We start from the raw sequence: 17,465 nt of genomic DNA, 5'->3' as shown, positions 1-17,465 counted from the left end.
TTCCGCTCGTACTGGCTGAATGATGCTAGCCAGTGACTACCGGCTGCATGAATTGGCTTAGGATGGCTTTCCTCAGCTGGACCTCTGGTCTCTGTAATTGTCCAGAGGTTCCAAGTTTCTGTTGTAAAAGGGGGTGGAGTTGACAAGGCTAGCTTTTGGCTGGGAGAGTCTGCCCAGGGCCTGAGGGGGTTATGGTGTGTGTGTGCGTGTGTTTTACATCCTGTCTTTGCTTTACTTCCTACTCAGCAAAATCTCAGAGGCCCCATAATTTCTTCCAGATTCTCAGACCTGATGACCGCTAGCATATGTACATCCTTGAAACCACAGCTTAGTGAAATTCAACTGGCTTCCCTCTCCCGGCGCCACTACTCTCCCCCCCCTACCCCACCCCCCCAGCAGCAGATGAGACCTGGGCCTACTCTTGGCTGGTGGCTGCCTGGTCTCCTTAGCCCCTGCCTCACGTGCCCTGGTGCCTCAGTGCCTGGGTGCTGGTGTAGACTCACCCTAATTCCTTTAGCCTGAATGGATCCAGCAGATTGACAGCCCTAGCTTTCTTTGGGCGCTGGGTGCTAGTGTAGACTCACCCTAATTCCTTTAGCCTGAGTGGATCCAGCAGATTGACAGCCCTGGCTTTCTTGGAGTGCTGGGTGCTGGCCTGCCATGGTGCTACTCTGGCTTTTCCCTGTTTGGGCAGAGGACCTTTGTAGGGTGAGCGCTAGAGGTGAAGAGTGGGCAGAGAGACTCTCCCCAACCTCACAAGTCCTCCTCAGTCTGACCATGATCCAGCCTGGGGCTTTAGGAATAATGGGAAAAACATAAAGGGGAGTAGGAGAAACCAAGTTTGCAAGACTGGCAGATTGTAGAGAGTTTTGAATGAATCCCAGGCCAAGGACTTTGCATTTTACCTTCTAGGCAAGAGGGAGCCACTGAAGGCTGTAGATCTGGGATGTAACTATAGATCAGATGAGAGTGGGGTGTGGGAAGAGTGGTGAGACCTTTTGGGGAGGCTCTCACACACACTGAGTGTAAGGTGGAAGATGAATCAGTGAAGGGACATCTAGATACAGCAGAGAGTTGGGAGAGAGCCCAGTGGGGAGAGGATCCAGCAGCAGGAGGAGGAGGACTGAGCTAAGACCATAGGGCTTAGCCATGAAGATGCCATTGGCAGTGCCAACTGGAGGGAGCAGTGCCATGGGAATGGGGACCTCAGAGGCCAGTCTTCTGGCTAGGGAAGAAAGAGGCAGCAGATGGACACTTCCCTTTTGAGGAGCTAGCTGAACAGTGAAGGGGAGGAGAGCCTGAGCAGAGAGCAAGGTCAGCAAAGGGCACATTACCATGTGTCCAGGATAGTGAGCCCTCTCATGAGAGGCAGGACCCAGTAGAGAAGGGATTGCAGATGAGGAAAGGGGGGACTGGTGGGTGGGACAGGCTCCCTGAAGGGATGGGCTGGAGGGCCCAAGGGGATGGGTTAGCTCTGCCAAGAGCAGAGACAGAGGAGAGGAGAGGGACAGAGTCGGGGCGAGGGGAGCAAGCTCATGACCCATGGGCGACTTCAGTTTTCTCAGTCCAGATCAAGTGAACACACACAGAATTCCCTGCAAACCTGGACGTACCATAGCGATGCTAGCTGTTAACTACCACTATTAGACTTTCTTCAACTCCAAGTCTTATAAGTTTGGCCTGCCTGAACCTAAAGCAACACAGGGAAATATTTGCAAGGAAACTGTGTTGGGTTCAATACAGTCAACATTTCCCAAGGCTGGCTCCAGAGACTAGAAGACAGATGTGAGGCCATCCCTGTCCCAAGAGAGCTTCCGTTCAACTTGGTTCTTTTTGTTGGGACGGGCTGGGTGTTCGCCCCCCCTCCTCCTCCAGTGCCTCTTCATGACCCTCTACTCAGTTGCATGTGTATGTGGGGAGGGGGGAGTGATCAGCACTGGTGGAAGGCAGTACCCTTCCCCATGAAATACCAGGCTTCTGCAGGATTGAGTTAAGGGCTAGAGAAGGCTGCAGCTTGCTTGGGTAGGAGTGCGGGACCTCGGGGTCCAGCCCAGTGATGCCAACTTTAGATTCAGACTTCCTTGCCTCTTTTGGGGGGGTAAATCATCAGGCATGGAGGAGGCTTTCTCACTTAAAAGGCCAGGTTCAGGCTGCCTTCTCTAAAGCCCCTTCCTTCTTCCTCATCCCACCAGGCTCCTCACTCTCTGTGTTCCAGGCAGAAGACTGGCATGGAGCCCTAGAAGGGGTTGGTGCTAGGGGCTGACACAGCCCTTCCACAATAGTTCTGTTGCCTCTCCCTGAGTCCAGTCCAGAGACTGTTGCCAGCCCTCCTCTGTGGATGCTTGCCCAGGGAGGAGGTGGCATAGTACTGTGGCTAAGATACATGGGGATTTTATCTGGGAGTCCTTGTCAGCCAGGCCTTGCCACTAGTGAGCAGCTTGTACCACGGGTAGCTGGCGACTTCCAAGACTCAGCTTTGTCTTTTGGGTCATGGCGATATAAATGAGGAGGGCTACGGGCTTCAGGGAACTTTGTCTTCTGCAGTGGCCATGGCGCTCTCCTCTCCAAATAGCCCCCCAGGACCGGCCCTCGAATCCTCTCCCAGCCCCCAGCCGACCTCGCAGCAGAGATTCAACAGATGCCTGGCAGCTTTGCCCACAAGGCTCAGGCTGCCCAGGCTTCTGGCCGGCGGTTGCTGTCAAGAGGATCCAGGGCCTGGCCGATGCTTGGGTAATTGTCGCCGGGATGGTGGGAAAAAAGGCCTTGGCAAGATCGAAGAGGGAGATCCTGTGGGTGGGTCTTTTGACTGTGTGTGGAGTTCAACAGGAAAGGACAGAGCTGACTGTGGGAGGGCTGGCAGAGAGTGCCAGCTATTCCCATTAGCCAGATTCAAGCTGGCATGATAGCCAGGGAGAATATGGGCAGAGGGAGCTCCTTTAACTTTTTCTGAGCTGGTGCCTTTTGGGCTGTTGGGGGCTGGGGAGGGGAATTGAGTTGAGTTGACTTGAATTCAAGCTTGAGTCTTCAGGGATCTGGGGGTTCCCTTCCTCGCTGGCCGGACCAAAAGGGGCTCTCCCTACCTGCTACTCCACCCCCTGGCTGCTACTTACTCTACTCTGTTTCCATGTCGCTTCTTTTGAGTCTAGTTTGGAGGATGCGTGATTTCCATGAGGGTGGGTGACTCCTGCCATGGTCAACTGCTTCCTTTCCCCAAAGGGGCCTTTGCTAAGATGGGAAGAGGCCCAGCTTTTTAAGCCTTGGCTGTCATAGCCAATAGCTCTATAATCTTGGGTAAATCCTCGCCCCTGCTTTTTTCTTGAAAATGGAGGGCTTGAATTGGTTGAGGTCTCCTACCAGCTCAGATATTATGTCATCCCGAGTCCATTGCCCTATCTGGACATCATTTTTGTCCTCTATAAAATGAAGAGAGGGACTTAAGGTCAGGTCAGAAAGAGATGACGTAAAGGAACTGGGGCCATTTAGCCTGATGAAGAAAAGACGTGGGGAGAATGGAAGAGTTGTCTGCAGTCTTTACGAGCTCTCACAGGGCCAATCAGCCTTGCCCTGCTTGACCCTTGAGAGCAGAACTAGGAGCACCAGGGGAAGGACCTGACATTAACTCTTAATGGAAGTCAGGAAGTTTTTCCTCTGTCTTAGGAAGCAGCCCTAGGCCTTGCTAGTCCTCCTGTGGTGAAATGGGGATTCCTGGTCAGGGATCCACTGGGTTGCACTGAATGAATGCCCTCTAAAGTCCCTCCCTCAAAAGCTCTGATGGCCTGTGCTTCTGACTTGCTGTGCTCTTTGGACCCTCCCATAATGATTTATGAGATATCTTGTAAGAGGTTCTAGGTATAGATAGCTCTTGGTCCAATGACCAACCAGAATGACTTCAAAGAACCGTAGAGCTTTACGAGTTGAGCTAAAGAAAGCAGCCATTTTACAGGGCTTGGGAGTTTGGCTTGAATATCTAGGTATGGTTTGGACCCAACAAACCAGTTACAGCTGCTGTTAGCTGTCTCTGACCTTAGGATTTCTCTCTTCTGCCTCTGATGATGGTCTTGGAAAACCTGTTTAAAATCCCTAGATTGAGGCCTGCCCCTGGACTCCTCCCTGCTGCCTAGGAGCTCCTGGGTCTTTGGGTGGCTAGTTCCTCGAGGTGATCGCTCCTCCAGTCTAGATTTCTTTCAGGCTATGCCAGGACAGGAAAGGACGGGGCAGGACAGTGTCCTGGCATTGGGCTCAGGCACTCTACTAATACCAGGCTAGTGTTCCTGGGATTACTTAGGCAGAGCTCTGTTTTTGGAGCCAGGGGCTAAATCAAACCCAGCTGAGGTTGCAGAAGGTTCCTGAAAGACTGCATTCCCCAGGGGACTGCAAAGGGGCAGGGAGGCATCTGAGGGCTCCTTTGGGGACAGCTGAGAAATGGCTTTCATGCATGGGGTTGGGGTGGCCATAAGGGAATAAGAGAAGGAGGGAAGACACAGCCCAGTGGCAAATGGCCCCAGGACCCCAGTGGAGCCTGTGTTCCAGACACTGCCTCAGAATATCCTTGCAACAAAGGGGTGTGCTTATTCCTCAGGGAATATGCCCTCAGACTGTGGCCTGAGTGTTTATCCAGGTATTGAGTTTATCCCGACTGAGCTGCTATTGGTAAAAAGCCTTTTATTCCATGGCAGGGTCATTAAACCCTCACCATGACCTCAGGAAAGGCACTGGGCCGGTAGCCATGGCCCCCATTTGGTAAAAGTAGAAACCACAGCACAGAAGTGGGGCGTGACACCTTAAAGAAACTAGTTGACACATGCAAGTGTGGGCTCTGTGGCCTGGAAGAATTTTGCCCCATTTTGTGGCTGCTTCTGAATTGTTGCCAGGCCAAGAGAGATGGAGAAAGGGCAACAAAATGAATTTTCCAGGCTTAATCTCCTTGGAGTGATGCAGTTACTGTCTGAGGTGTTACTCCCATCTGGCAGAGGAAGAAACTGGTGCTCAGGTTAAGGAACTTGCCCAAGGACACACAGCTAGCAAGGGTCCGAGTGGAATTTGAACCCTGGCTCTCTGTACTTCACCAGCCTGGTGAGCAGGATCTTAGGGTCCAGATCAGGTGTTCTACAAATTGGCTTTTTCTCTTTAATTTGAAGACCATATTTCAACGTAATTGGTTTCCTTTGTATTTGATTGTATCTGTTTAAAAACTTGATTCTGAACAGGGTTCCCTGGGTTTCACCAGGCTGACTGCCAAAGGGATTCATGGCACCATGGCCTCGAGGTAGAAGGGACCTTGGAACCCCCCTAGACCAGCCCCTCACTCTCCATAGAGCTTAACTGAGGGTCCAGCCAGAGGAAGGTCTTCCTCAAGGGCACGTGTTAGCCAGGAGCAGAGCTGGGCAGCTGGTATAACATCCCACAGCACTGGCTTCCGAGACCCTGTGCTCAGCCCACAGACAAATGAACAGACCCAGAAGGTCAATTAGCAAGTTTCTTTGTTCTCTAGGTGATAAAAAGAGAATCGGAGTTTCAGGATGGGGGACAGGAGTGAGTGCACTCCCCTCCAAACACTGCGGATCACACACACAGACACGAACACAGTTTGAAAGACACTCACAGTTGTTAAACGGGGAAAAGAGGTACCACCACATGTTCATTTGCAGGGATCAAATTTTCCTGACTCAGAAGGGAGCCCAGAAGGCTGCCAAATGTTTGGGACCCTATTCTGCTGATTTCAGAGCAGCAGGGGAAAAGTCTGCTTGATTCTCCGAGTGTCTGCCTAGCCATGTGCTGGGCCTTCTCTTGCCTTTTGCATCCATTCCCAACCCTAGCTTTGAAAGTCTTCTGCCCAGTCTGCCCCCCAGAGTACCAGCTTCCCTAGGGTCATAGATAGAGCACAAGATTGGCCTTTGAAAGTCACATAGTTCAACCATTTCATCTTACAGTGAAGTCCAGAAAAGTTAAATGAGTTGCCCAAGGCACTGCTCTGTAACTCAGTTTCCTCCTCTGTAAAATAGAGTTAGCAACACCTATCTCATAGGGTTGTCACAAGACTCAAAAGATATGGAAAGAGTTTTTCAAAACTACTATATAAGTATCAGTGATTCTCATTTCTGATTTTTTCAGCCAGTTGGCATTCATGTGCTAAGCTTTAAAGGAAGATAGAATAATATGGTGGAAAGAGCATGCTGATTCCGAGGACCTGGGTTCAGATCCTTCCTCTGATGTTTGCTTTAGGTGTGGCCTTGGGCAAATGAGGAGATTGGAGTAGCTGCCCCCTGAGGGCCCCTCCAACTTTAGATCTTGGGGCCCAGCCCCTGGGGAGGTGTGGCATTCACTGTACTTATGGGAACGACTCTGATCAACAAATATTGACTTAACAACATTGTCAGTCAAGGGGGGTATGGGTGTAGAAATGTGTAGCCTAGGTCCACTGAAGCAGATGGGGTATTGATTTGAGGGCGAGGATAATGTGGGAAATATTGGCCAAGGCCAGACTATGGAGAGCCTTGAGTGGCCAGCTGAGGAGTTTGGACTTTATCTTATATACAACGGGAAGTGGTTGAAGGTTGTTGACAGGAGGAGAGGGAGACTTTGGGGAGATTACCTTGGCCTCCTGTAGAGGGGAGACTGGAAACAGAGAGGCCATCTAGAAGGCTGTTGCAACAGTCCAGGCCTGAATTCATGAGGCCTGCATCATTGTGTTCAAGCAAAAAGAGAGGGACAGATGGAAGACTGATTGCAGAGGAAGAGTGAGCTTTTGGTGATCGATCAGATAGGGGGCAGGAGAGGCAGAGCTAGATCTAAGGCAGAAATCAGAGTCTCGGAGCGGGCTTGGGGCCTTGTGGTGAAAGGCCGGTCCCCAGCTTGTTTGAGGGCTGGCCGAATTGGAGCCGGGAAGAGAAGCTGGAAGCTAGAGGGGGATTTAGGAGGTGCACTCTGTGGGAATGAACAGAGAGACAAGGGGGCCAAGGACAGAGGCCTGAGGAAGCCATGCCCCTGGAGGAGGCAGAAGAGGTTGAGGGCAGGAGAAGACCAAAGGAAGAGAGAGACTTTCCAGGATGGCAGGGATCGAGTACATTAAAGAGGGAGAAAATGCCAGTGGACTGATTGAGGAGGCCATTACTGAGTTGTGGCCAAAGATCAGTTTCAATGGAGTAGTGAGGGCAGGAGCCAGATAGGAGGGGGCTCAGGAGAGAGTTGGGGTGGGAGGCAGTGGGGGAGGGAGCTGGACGGCAGGAGTTCAGGACAGAGCTGGGTGGGGAAGTTGGGGGCAGGAAGAGTAGCAGGGAGGCAGGCGCTGGACACAGCAGGGGGCTCAGGAGAGAGCTGGCGTGGGGGTGGGCAGAACTAAGTGGTGGGGGTTGAGGGTTGGTTTGGGGTGGGGTTTTTTTGAAAGATAGAAGAAAATTTTTCATCTCTGAAGGTAGATGGAGGGAACAGTTGGGAGGGAATATGGATTTAAAGATACAAGAAACAGAAGCTGCCAGAGGGGGTCATAATCCTAAGAACAGTAGCAAGATGGAGGCAAAGGGGCAGGGTAGATGGGGTGGTCTGAGAAATAAGAAATAGAGTCCATTGAGATTGGCATGAAGGAGGAAGATGGCGAAGAGGCACCTCATGCGCGTCATACATACATATATGCACACGCACAGGCATGGGTAGGGACTGGGCCTGAGATTGCCTCAGGTGGCCATGAGGAGACTCCCTCTCCCCAGGCTCACCCTCTACTACTTCTATTCTTAGAGAGAGTTGCCTAGAGCTATGATATGAGACACCAGTGGCCATATATTGACTTAGAAAACCATAAATTCACATTATCTACAATGTAGTGTGTGTTTCTTTATTTTGTTAGACAATTCCCATTTGACATTTGAAACTGGCTCCCTCCCCACCCCCCCTTCAGGGCCTGAGTTTGACTGGATGGTGCCTCTGGTCTCAAGGACTAAAGGGTAGAGTGACCTGTGCCAGTATGTCAGAGGCAGAGCCTAGCCTGGGCTTTCTGTCCACTACATCCTTATGGCAAAGTCCCAGTGGGAATGATGGGAGGTGCTAGGGTTCTAACAGTTCTTCACAGGGCTGTGTCAAGGATGGGGCTGGGGTAGAATATAGTGGTACATCGGAAGGATGCCTTGAGATCATCTAGTTCAACCTCTTGATTCTACTGAGGAAGAGGAGAATGGCCTTAGGATCCTGGAAAGTCCCAGGCAGAAGGGAGCTTCAAGGTCATCTGGATAAGCTCCAGCCTAGCTTTCCAGACTGATTTCCCATCATCCCCCTTCCCTCTCCATTCCCACTGTTATCTCCTACACATCATTCTGGCTCTCACCTTTTTGTCTTTGTGTAGACTAACCCCCCATCCCTGGAATGTTCTGCTTCCTTGCCTGCAGCCCTTGAAATCTCTGTTTCTTCAGAGCTCTACTCCTCTTAGGTGAAGCCTTTCCTGATCCACCCCAAATTCCTACACCTTTATTTTGTCTATAGATAATACTTCTTTCTTTATAGCCCACATAGTTTTACAGAATCTAGTCCAACCCCCAGAGTTTACAGAGCAAACTGAGGGCCAGCCCAGGCAACAGATTGGTCCCAAGTTATCACAGAAGCTCCACTAGAACCCAGGGCCCCACCACAGCCCTTTGGACAGCAAGACCAGACTCCTTCTTGGGGGGCTCCCTCTCATTGGGCACAAGCAGATAGAATGCTCGGGGCTTATTGAACAACGTGTGCAGTCCTTTGGCTGTGAGAGAGCCCTTCCTAGGCTGGACCTCCCCATTTCCTTCAACTACTCAAAGAGGAAGCTCTCCGAAGGCAGGCTGTTTCTCTTTTTCTTGCATGCCCAATGCCTAGCACTGGGCCTGTCCAGAGCAGGGCTTTAACCAGCCTGATACTCCAAAGGTACGATCTTCAAGCCCTTCACCCAGAATGGGGCACACCCATGGGCTTACTTTAAAATGGCCACAGTCCTCCACTTGGAACCTGAGCAGGGCTGGCTGCCTGACTGGCTGCTGCCTACTTGCTCCTGCTCTGCCACTCTTGATGCCGCCCAAGCAGCCCAAGCCCTCATGAAGGAGCATCTGGGGCCACCCATGGAGCTTACGGGCTGGTCAAACCTCCCTGGAGGTCTCTTACTGCTCTTTCTTCTCAGAGGATGGGAGGCCTGGCCAGGGTAGCCAGCTGACTGCCTCTTTCAGGGGCTGCTTTTGTCCAAGAGATTTTGATTTTATTTTTCCAACAAGGACGGGGCATGGAGAAATCTCAGTGGCCAAGGCCTACTGCTTTTTCCATTATAAATGTGAGTTGCTGTAGTGTTTGCTCACAGATGCTAGACCTGGGTGTTGGCTGCATTTAACTACCTTTAAGTACAAACTCCTGGCTTCTCAACTAAAAAGTCCCAACTAAAATCCCAGTTTCTACTGGAAGCCCTTCCCAGCCCCTGTTAATGCTAGCAGCTTCCTTCTGGTAGTTATCTCTTATTTATCCACTAGTTAGAGAGCTTGTTTGTAAATATTTGCTTGTTATCTCACCCATTAGACTATGAGCTCCTTGAGGAAAGGGGCTGTCTTTTATCTCTTTTTATATTCCCAGTGTTTATCATAGTGCCTGACACATAGTAGGTGCTTAATAAATGTTTATTGACTGACTAGTTGCTGTAAGCCTTCGGGAACAAGGGTTAGGATTCTCTGTGGGTGTGGTACCTCTTCCCTAACAAATCGGTCAGTCCCTGAGTATTTCACAAGGACCTGGGGTGGGGGCGGGGAGCAGAGGGGGAATGAAGAGCTCCCCCTGCCCCTCCCGTCACAATCACATACATGCACACCCCAATAGCAACAGTGAAGTGCATTGCAGGCTTGCAAATAGGTTTACAGAATGTCCTTTGGTCCCTGGTGTTGGGTGTTTTGGCTTTGTGACCTTGGACAAAGCCCTTCTCTCTCTGGCCCTCAGTTTCCCCCTCTAACATGAGGGGGTTGAGCAGGATGACCTCTGAAGACCCCTGCAGTTGCTCAAACAGAACCTCTGTTTATGGAAGGAGAGGGGAGGGGGCACCTGGCTGTGTGTTATCAGGGATCCTCCTAGGAAGAATCTGAATTGATGTGAAACACCTGGGCTGGTAAATCTTTGGAACTTGTTTACAAGACTGGATGAAACCAGGGCCCCAGTGACAGGGACTAGTCCTAGAGCTAAGGAGAGGGCTCACCAGTTCTTCTGTAAGTCCCTGGTGGGGTGTTGCTTAAGATGCTGCCACATTCAGGCCATCTGCCTGGATTCCTTATAGGTTGACGCCTGTGCCCTTCACCATTGAGGGGTTAGCTCGTGCCCAGTTTCCGCTGAATAGGCGTAGGCAGTGCCCGTGAGAAAGTAAGACTTTCAGTGGCTTCTTGGCTGGCCCTTTCTTTTGAACCTTTTTTCTTCTTTTTGGACTCTTTTGAGTCTGAGCAGGGAATCTCTCAAGAGACCTGATGGCAAATTTTTCCAACTTGAAGGGGAAGGTGTGCATTAGGAAGGGGTTGGTGGGCTCTTTAGTGAGGATCGAGGACCTTCAGGGAGGCCCACAGGCCTGTTTAAAAAAAAGTTTGGCTAATTTAAAATATTGCTTTCAGTTCCCAATGACTTCCCTTCACTGAAAGCTCCCTCATAATAAAGATATGCAGCTAGACAGAAGAGATCAATCCATTAGCCTGAAAATGTCTGCTTTATTCCATACCTGGTAGTTCACTACCTTCATGTCAGGGCTGTAAGATGAGAATTCTCCCCATCCCCCAAAGCTCATGTGTCTGAGCCTTCTTGGCCTCCTCAGTTCTTCCCTGCCTGTGCCATTGGTTTGTTGCTCTCAGGCTGCTCAGTTTCCCCCTCTGGAAAGAGGAAGAATCTAGCCTGATTCAGTCAGGCCCTAGATACGAGATGTGGTTTTGTACCTCGGCTCAGGACAAAAGATAGGATATCACTATCCAGTGTTATCAACTAGGCTCTGAATGCTCGTCCTGTGACATAGCAGGTTAACTTGAGAGAAGCTGGAACCGTGTGCCAGGGAGCCTGCAGCCTCAGCCGGGCCTCCCACCTCCTCAAGAGGAGGCCAGAACAGCCTTGGGAGTAACTGAGCTCACCTTCCCCTCTGGTTTTGAGATCTCCCATGAGAGGAGATGCCCCCCACCCCCAACTTCTCAGCATGTCTTTTGTGTCAAATGGAGGAGACCTTGTGGCTGGGGCATCTGAAGCAGGAGCATCCTCTCCCAGAATGCTTGGCCTGGCCAGATGCACCTGGGAAAGCCCAGCATAGACTGGGTGGAAGTGATTGGAGACCTGGATTTGAGCTGATACTCCTTAATCTGTGTGATCATGGGCAAGTCATTGACCTTCCCAAGCGCAGATCTTCTGTGAAAAAAGCAATAGCTGGTTAACTCTGTCAGGGTTGTTGTGATGCAAGCACCTTGGAAACCTTAAAGAGAAAAGGCCAGAGAAATGAGGAGTGTGTACGTGCGTGTGTGTGTATATGTGTGTGTGCGCATGCACATGAGTATGCGTGTGCACGTGTGTGTACATTTATGTGCAAAAGCGTGTGGGAAGGAGGGAGAGAAAGAGACAGTGAAGGAAAGGTGTGTATGTATGTGAGAGAGATGGAGAATATGGGAGTCAGCAGAGTATAGATGTAAGAAAGAGGCCCAAATGGGGATAAAAGAGGGGGTGCAAGCCCTGCTTTCTGGGAATGTGGTAAAGGGAAGAGCTACCCAATGGAAAGGCCTTCAAACTCTTGACCCAAGAACTTGCCGGAAAGCTAAGGTGATCAAAGCCGCCTCTTGTCCCAGTATTTGCTGAATTTCTAGGATCATAGATTCGGGGGTTGCCAAGGCCCTTGCGAGCCATTGCAGCCAGCCCTTCATTTTACAGACTAGGAAGTGGGATCGGGCAAAGAAAGGGAATGTGCCTTTTTGGGGGGCTGGCTTCTGCCCCGCTTCTCTTTGAGGTTTTCTGAACCATACCGCGAGAGAGGCAGGTTGGGCTCAGCTGTTCCTCAGCTGTGTGGCTTGAGGGGACATAGCTCACTGGAATCTCTGAATACAGGGGTCACAGGCTGGCAACATAGGGGTGAGCACAGGGCTGCTAGGATTCCTGGGGACTTGGGGTCCACACTTGGGAGCCTTCCTAGCAGTTTCCGGCTCTGGCTTCCCCACATACATGCACCTGGGAGAGGCCTTCTTGATCCCGGAAGCAGAGCTGGCTTGGGCTTGGTGGCCAACTGAACCTCTTCCCTTCCTGCCCCTTCCCATCCCTCATATTCAGCTTAAGAAGAAACAAGTGTATGTGGAGAAGGTGGAGAAGATGCAGCAGGCCCTGATGCAGCTGCAGGCTGCCTGCGAGAAGCGGGAACAGCTAGAGAACCGCCTCCGGGCCCGACTGGAGAGAGAGCTGGAGTCTCTGCGCGTGCAGCAGGTAAGACGGAGCTGGGGCCACTGTGGGCATCTGCTCCAGGTGAGGCCTGAGGCCTCGCAGGGTAGCTTCCCTCCTGCTATCTGGGTTACTGGGCCACACTCCCTCACTCCCAGTGCATTCCAGTGGGAAGCTTCTCTGAAGGTGGAGAAAAGCCCAGGCTCTGCCATCTCGCTTTCCTGTGCCCAGAGCTGCCTCAGTAATGGATACCCAGGCACCAGCTCCAAGGAGCTACACTGCCATGTGCTCTGTACCGGTGTCACCTCCCTACCACCCCTAGAAACCTGTAAGGGACCTTTGAGGGCATCTAGACTTCAGTCCTTCATTTTACAGAGAAGAAAACTGAGGTCGTACCTAAGATCATACATTGAATTATGGCAGAGCTGGATCTAGGCCCCAGGTCTGGTGACACCCACCACCCCTTTCTCCTTCCAATCATTGTTTGCCCACTATCTCGCCATGGTAGAAATACCAATGAATAATGGCGGGGGCGGGGAGGGGGGAAAGAGTTCTAGATCTCGAGTCAGAGGATCTAGGTTTAAATCCTGCCTCTGCCAATTTCTATCTCCCTGCGTGGCCTTAGGCAAGTGCCTTCCCTTCTCTGGGCTCAGTCTCTCCTTCTAAAATAAGGGCATTGGGCCAGATGGCCTTGAAGGTCCCTTGCAGCTCAGTCTTGGTGCATGTGATGAAGGCTGTTTTTCTTCTGAGGGTCCATTTTGGTGGGGTGGCCTTGGGAAGTCTGCAGTGCCCTTGCCCCTGCCCTTTGTCAAACAAGGGCCAGCCCTAATCTGGGGGATTTGTGCCACCAGCGTCAAGGCACCTCGCAGGCCGCCAGCCTCTCAGAGTATAGTGCCTCAGCCCTCATGGAGCTACTTCGGGAGAAGGAAGAACGCATCCTGGCCCTGGAGGCTGACATGACCAAGTGGGAGCAGAAGTACTTGGAGGAGACAGTGATGAGACAGTTCGCGTTGGAGACCGCAGCCACAGTGGCCGCACAGAGGTAAGAAAGGAAGGGCCCGGGAGTCGCTCCCTGCCATGCAGCCCTTGGAAGGGCCAGGAGGCTTTTCCAGTGGGTTGTTTGTGTCCTATTCCCTCCCCTTTCAGTTAGCCATCCATCCTGGGCCTCCAATCTCATTCCCCTCTTCTCTGTCCATTCCCATCAAAGCAGCCTGCTGGCTTTTCCAAGACAGTTGACATTCTTCTTCCTCCCTCAGTGCCTTAATGTAGGCTGGGCCTCATACCTGGAATGCGCTCCATGCTTACTACCACTTCCCAGAAACCTTAGCTTCCTTCTTTAGCACAGCTCTGGTACCTCCTTCTACTTTAGGTTTTTCTTGAGCCTCCAAGTTGTTAGTGTTTGCACCCTCTTGAGATTACTTTTCATTACTTTGTGTAATTGGGGGAGGGAATAAACATTAATTAAGCACCTATGGTGTACCAGGCACTGTGCTAAGTATTTTGCAATTATTATCTCATTTGATCCCCACAACAACCCTGGTGCTGTTATTACCCCCATTTTACAGTTGAAGAGCCTGAGACTGGATGTGACCTCCTGACTCTAAGCCCAGCACTCTATCCACTGTGCCACCTAGCTGCTCCTTGAGGTCACAGGGGCCTAGACTGTGAGGGGGCAGAGAGGGTGAGCAGGAGGAAATTCAGAACCAATTGTATTTTAGGCCCGCATAATCCATGCTCAGCCTTCAAAGATAAGAGATTGTCTGGCTCCCCTCTGGGGGAGGGGAGGAGAACAGTTGCCTGAGTCTTCTCAAAATGTCAAATTGCCATTCGATAGCTAAGCAGTGTCTGAGGTATGCTGTGGGGCCACACCAAACAGGCCATTCTTGCCCTCTGGGAAATGACATTTGAAGGCCACGTTCCTGGCTGCAAGTAATTGAGCAGGCCTGATGGTCACATGCCCATCCCCCTCTCGGAAGGGAAAAGCGGAAGAGAATTTTCTTTTTCTTCTTTCTTATTGGTTGTCCTTTGGTAGGTTATAGGTGAAAGGTAGGGATCAGTTAACTCCTGGCAGATAAGGTGTCCCTCCTTAGCTAGAAACATCTGAAAGAAGACCCAATACCCTTACCCAGATGGTTAGTCTGTCTGTCTCTTGGATGGACTAAGTGAATTAATTCAAGAAGCATTTACTAAACACTTATTATGTGCAGAGACACAATTTGTTGAACTATCCTCCAATCACTGGACACTTGGCTTCACTTTCTTTGCTACCATGAAAAGTGCTGCTATAAATAATCTAGTATATATGGAACCTTTCCCTCTGTCTTTCACCTTTGTGGGGAGGGGTGTGCCTTGTACTGGTGTTTTGGGTCAAAGGGTATGGCTAAGTTAGTTATTTTTCTGGTATAATTTCAAATTATTTGCCAGAATGGTTGAAGCAATTAACAGTTCTACAAAAAGTACATTCTAGTGCCTGTTTTTCCCTAGCCCCTCCAACAATGACCTGTCTTAAGCTTGCTCAACTTTTATAGTCTGAGGGATGTGAGGTAAAACCTCAGGGTTGTTTCAAATTGCATTTCTCTTATTATGAGTTATTTGGTACATTCTGTCTTATAGTGGTTGAGACTTTGCCAGTTCATACCCTTTGACCTTACATCTAATTTTTAGCACTAGCATCCAGGAAATGTTTGAGTCTCTCTGGCATCGATAAACTCACATAGGTCTAGAGCTGCAAGGGAACTTATAGGTTTTCTGGTCTGACTCCCTCACTTTACAGAGGAAAAAAATGAGGCAAAGAGATTTGCCCAGGGTTCCACAAGTAATAAGTGGAAGAGTTGGGATTTGAACTCAAGTCCCATGACTCCCAAGGACAACTGTCTGTCACATTAAGTGATGGCTCATCCAAACTTTGGCTTGAAAACATACTTTGTGTATGCTCAGGACAGTAAGTCATCTCAGAATCTGAACCACCAATTCCTCTGCATGGCCTGTGTGTGTGTAGGTCATTCCAAGGAGTGGCTTTGAGCAGCTGAATTGCCAGGCTTCACTTCCATTCTGGAGCAGACATGTGAGGGTTCCAGGCCAATGAGGGGCTGCCTAGGCCATGTTTGTTCAGAGACTGATGGAAGGCCAATGGCCTCGAGTTCAGATATTGGCCAAGGCCTTGGGCCAGCCTGCCTTTCAGATAACTTTTTCCAATCTGCTTGATCCACCAGTGCATGTCCATCAAAATGGCTGGTCAAGAAGGCCCTAGGTCAAGAAGGTGATGACTGCATTCCCTAACTGGGTTTCCCTTATGCTCTGCTGCCATACTAAGCTTTTTCTTCTCTTATACCTTCCATCCCTCACTAGATCTCACATCAGTGGAGGCTCCACTCAGAAAGGTGTACCTTAAGACTGGTGGAACATTCTTCATGAAAGGTTTCTCTCTTGTGTCTGCTGCTGCCCTTTCCTTGGATTAACCCCCATATTCCCCTTTTCCCAGATTTATTCCATACTCTTCAAATCTGTATTGAAACTTTACATTTTTAGAGAAAGGTAAGGGCTTGATCCAATTTATACAAAAGAATAGAGATTAGAGCCAAATTAGAACCTTAGAGTTTTGGTCAGGTCTCCTCACTTATTTTCATATGCTGGTATCAGCAGGAAACAAATTCAGTTTGAGAGTAGAAACTAAGTTTCTCTTATCCCAAGTAGTTTCTTCTAGGCTAAACACCGACTACGGCTGAGTGGAAAGCTCATTTGCGTGTTTGTTTTCCTCTGGTGAAGTCATTTTCCTCCTCCTTCTACCACAAGCATCAGTCACGGTCCCTGTGAACTCCTAGCACCAAACTTTGGAGAGGTTATAATAGATGATCTAACTCTAAATCCGAGCTGCTAAGGGGCCCCTCTCTCATCCTGGGGCCTCTCTAGCTGTTCCCTCTGAAGAATTCTTCCAGTGGCCCCACATTTGTAGGCACCATGCCTGAGGTTCTCAGATTAGCCATCTCAATCAGCTGGCAGGGCTCAGGGCCACTAAAGTAGGCTCTTACTCAATCCCAGAGGCAGCTGGCCCTGCCTTGGCCTCGGCCCCTCTCCCTGTAAAATCAGCCTTTGCCCACTTACCATAGATCATGGAGCATAAATTTAGAGCTGAGAGGACCCTTAGAGGTCACTTGGTCCTTTCATTTGCTACCTTGACCCACATAGTCAGCTGGTAGAAGCCACTTTTGCAACCTGGGCTCTGCTGCTGCTGCCACTGATGCCTTCTCCTCAGGGCCTCTGCTTCACAGCAGCCCCTCCCAGAGGAGCCTGGGATATGAACTCTGCTAGGGAGCAGAAGGTGCTGGGGCACAATCCATGAAGGGCCCTGTAACTTCAATGGAGAAGGGCTTTCTCCAGCAATACCTGTTGCAACCTCTTGGGAGGCAGTCTGCAAGAGTGTGTCCAGCTGTTGAGCTTCTCCCAACTTTGCAAGGCTGGTCTACAGGCCGTAGGCTGGCAACGTGGTGCCACACCAGCACTCCAAACCTCTACAACTTGGCATAGGTCCTTGCAAGAGCTTGGGTTCCTCTGCTATGGCCCCTGAGAACTCAGTGAGGCACCTGGGAGGCCTTTTAATGAAGGCTCCTAGAAATCCATTTAGCCTGGAGAGGGATGGGGCATAGTCTTCTCTTCTCTGGCCAATGAGCTGCGTCCTGATGAGATCCTGGCTTCAGAGTCAAAATCCTACCTTAGACACTTACCAGCTATGTCCCCAGGAGCATGTCACCTAACTTCTGTCAGTGTCCTCATCTGTACAATGGGCATAACAAAATTCTTACTACCTACTTGCATTTGTTATGAGCAAAGATACTTGGACCCCCATGGGGCCTGGAGAAGAAAACCAGGCAACGGGGGAAAGGGAAAGTGGAGGAGAGAGAGAAACTAGGTTGGGAGAGCCCACACTGGACACCAGGAAAGTGCTCAAGATGGTGCTTTACAGACCTTCATGTGCTAGAAAAATGCTCACTGGAAGTATTATTAATAACAGGACAGGAAAGCCCCAGGTATGACTGAGGAAGTATGGGCATGCATTCCGGGGCTCAGAGGACCATAGAGACAATGGAGCCCAAAGCCCAGGG

The 17,465-nt window shown here is 50.4% G+C and overlaps 1 protein-coding gene across 5 annotated transcripts in view; it reads left to right on the top strand.

Annotated features, from left to right (window-relative positions):
• Window positions 1-17,465, top strand: part of AMOT (angiomotin) — a 61,444-nt gene that overhangs the window by 35,092 nt on the left and 8,887 nt on the right. For all 5 annotated transcript variants that reach the window (XM_020980026.2, XM_020980024.2, XM_020980027.2 and 2 more), the window contains 2 exons: window positions 12,262-12,411; window positions 13,218-13,408. In XM_020980026.2, coding sequence (XP_020835685.1) covers window positions 12,262-12,411; window positions 13,218-13,408 — 341 coding nt within the window. The remainder of the gene's footprint in view (window positions 1-12,261; window positions 12,412-13,217; window positions 13,409-17,465) is intronic.

The sequence above is a fragment of the Phascolarctos cinereus genome, unplaced genomic scaffold (genome assembly GCF_003287225.1).
Source record: "Phascolarctos cinereus isolate Bilbo 61053 unplaced genomic scaffold, phaCin_HiC Scaffold_8;HRSCAF=390, whole genome shotgun sequence".
Lineage (NCBI taxonomy): Eukaryota > Metazoa > Chordata > Mammalia > Diprotodontia > Phascolarctidae > Phascolarctos > Phascolarctos cinereus.
The sequence above is the reverse complement of the archived record's forward strand: the minus strand, read 5'-3'. Positions and strand labels throughout refer to the sequence as shown.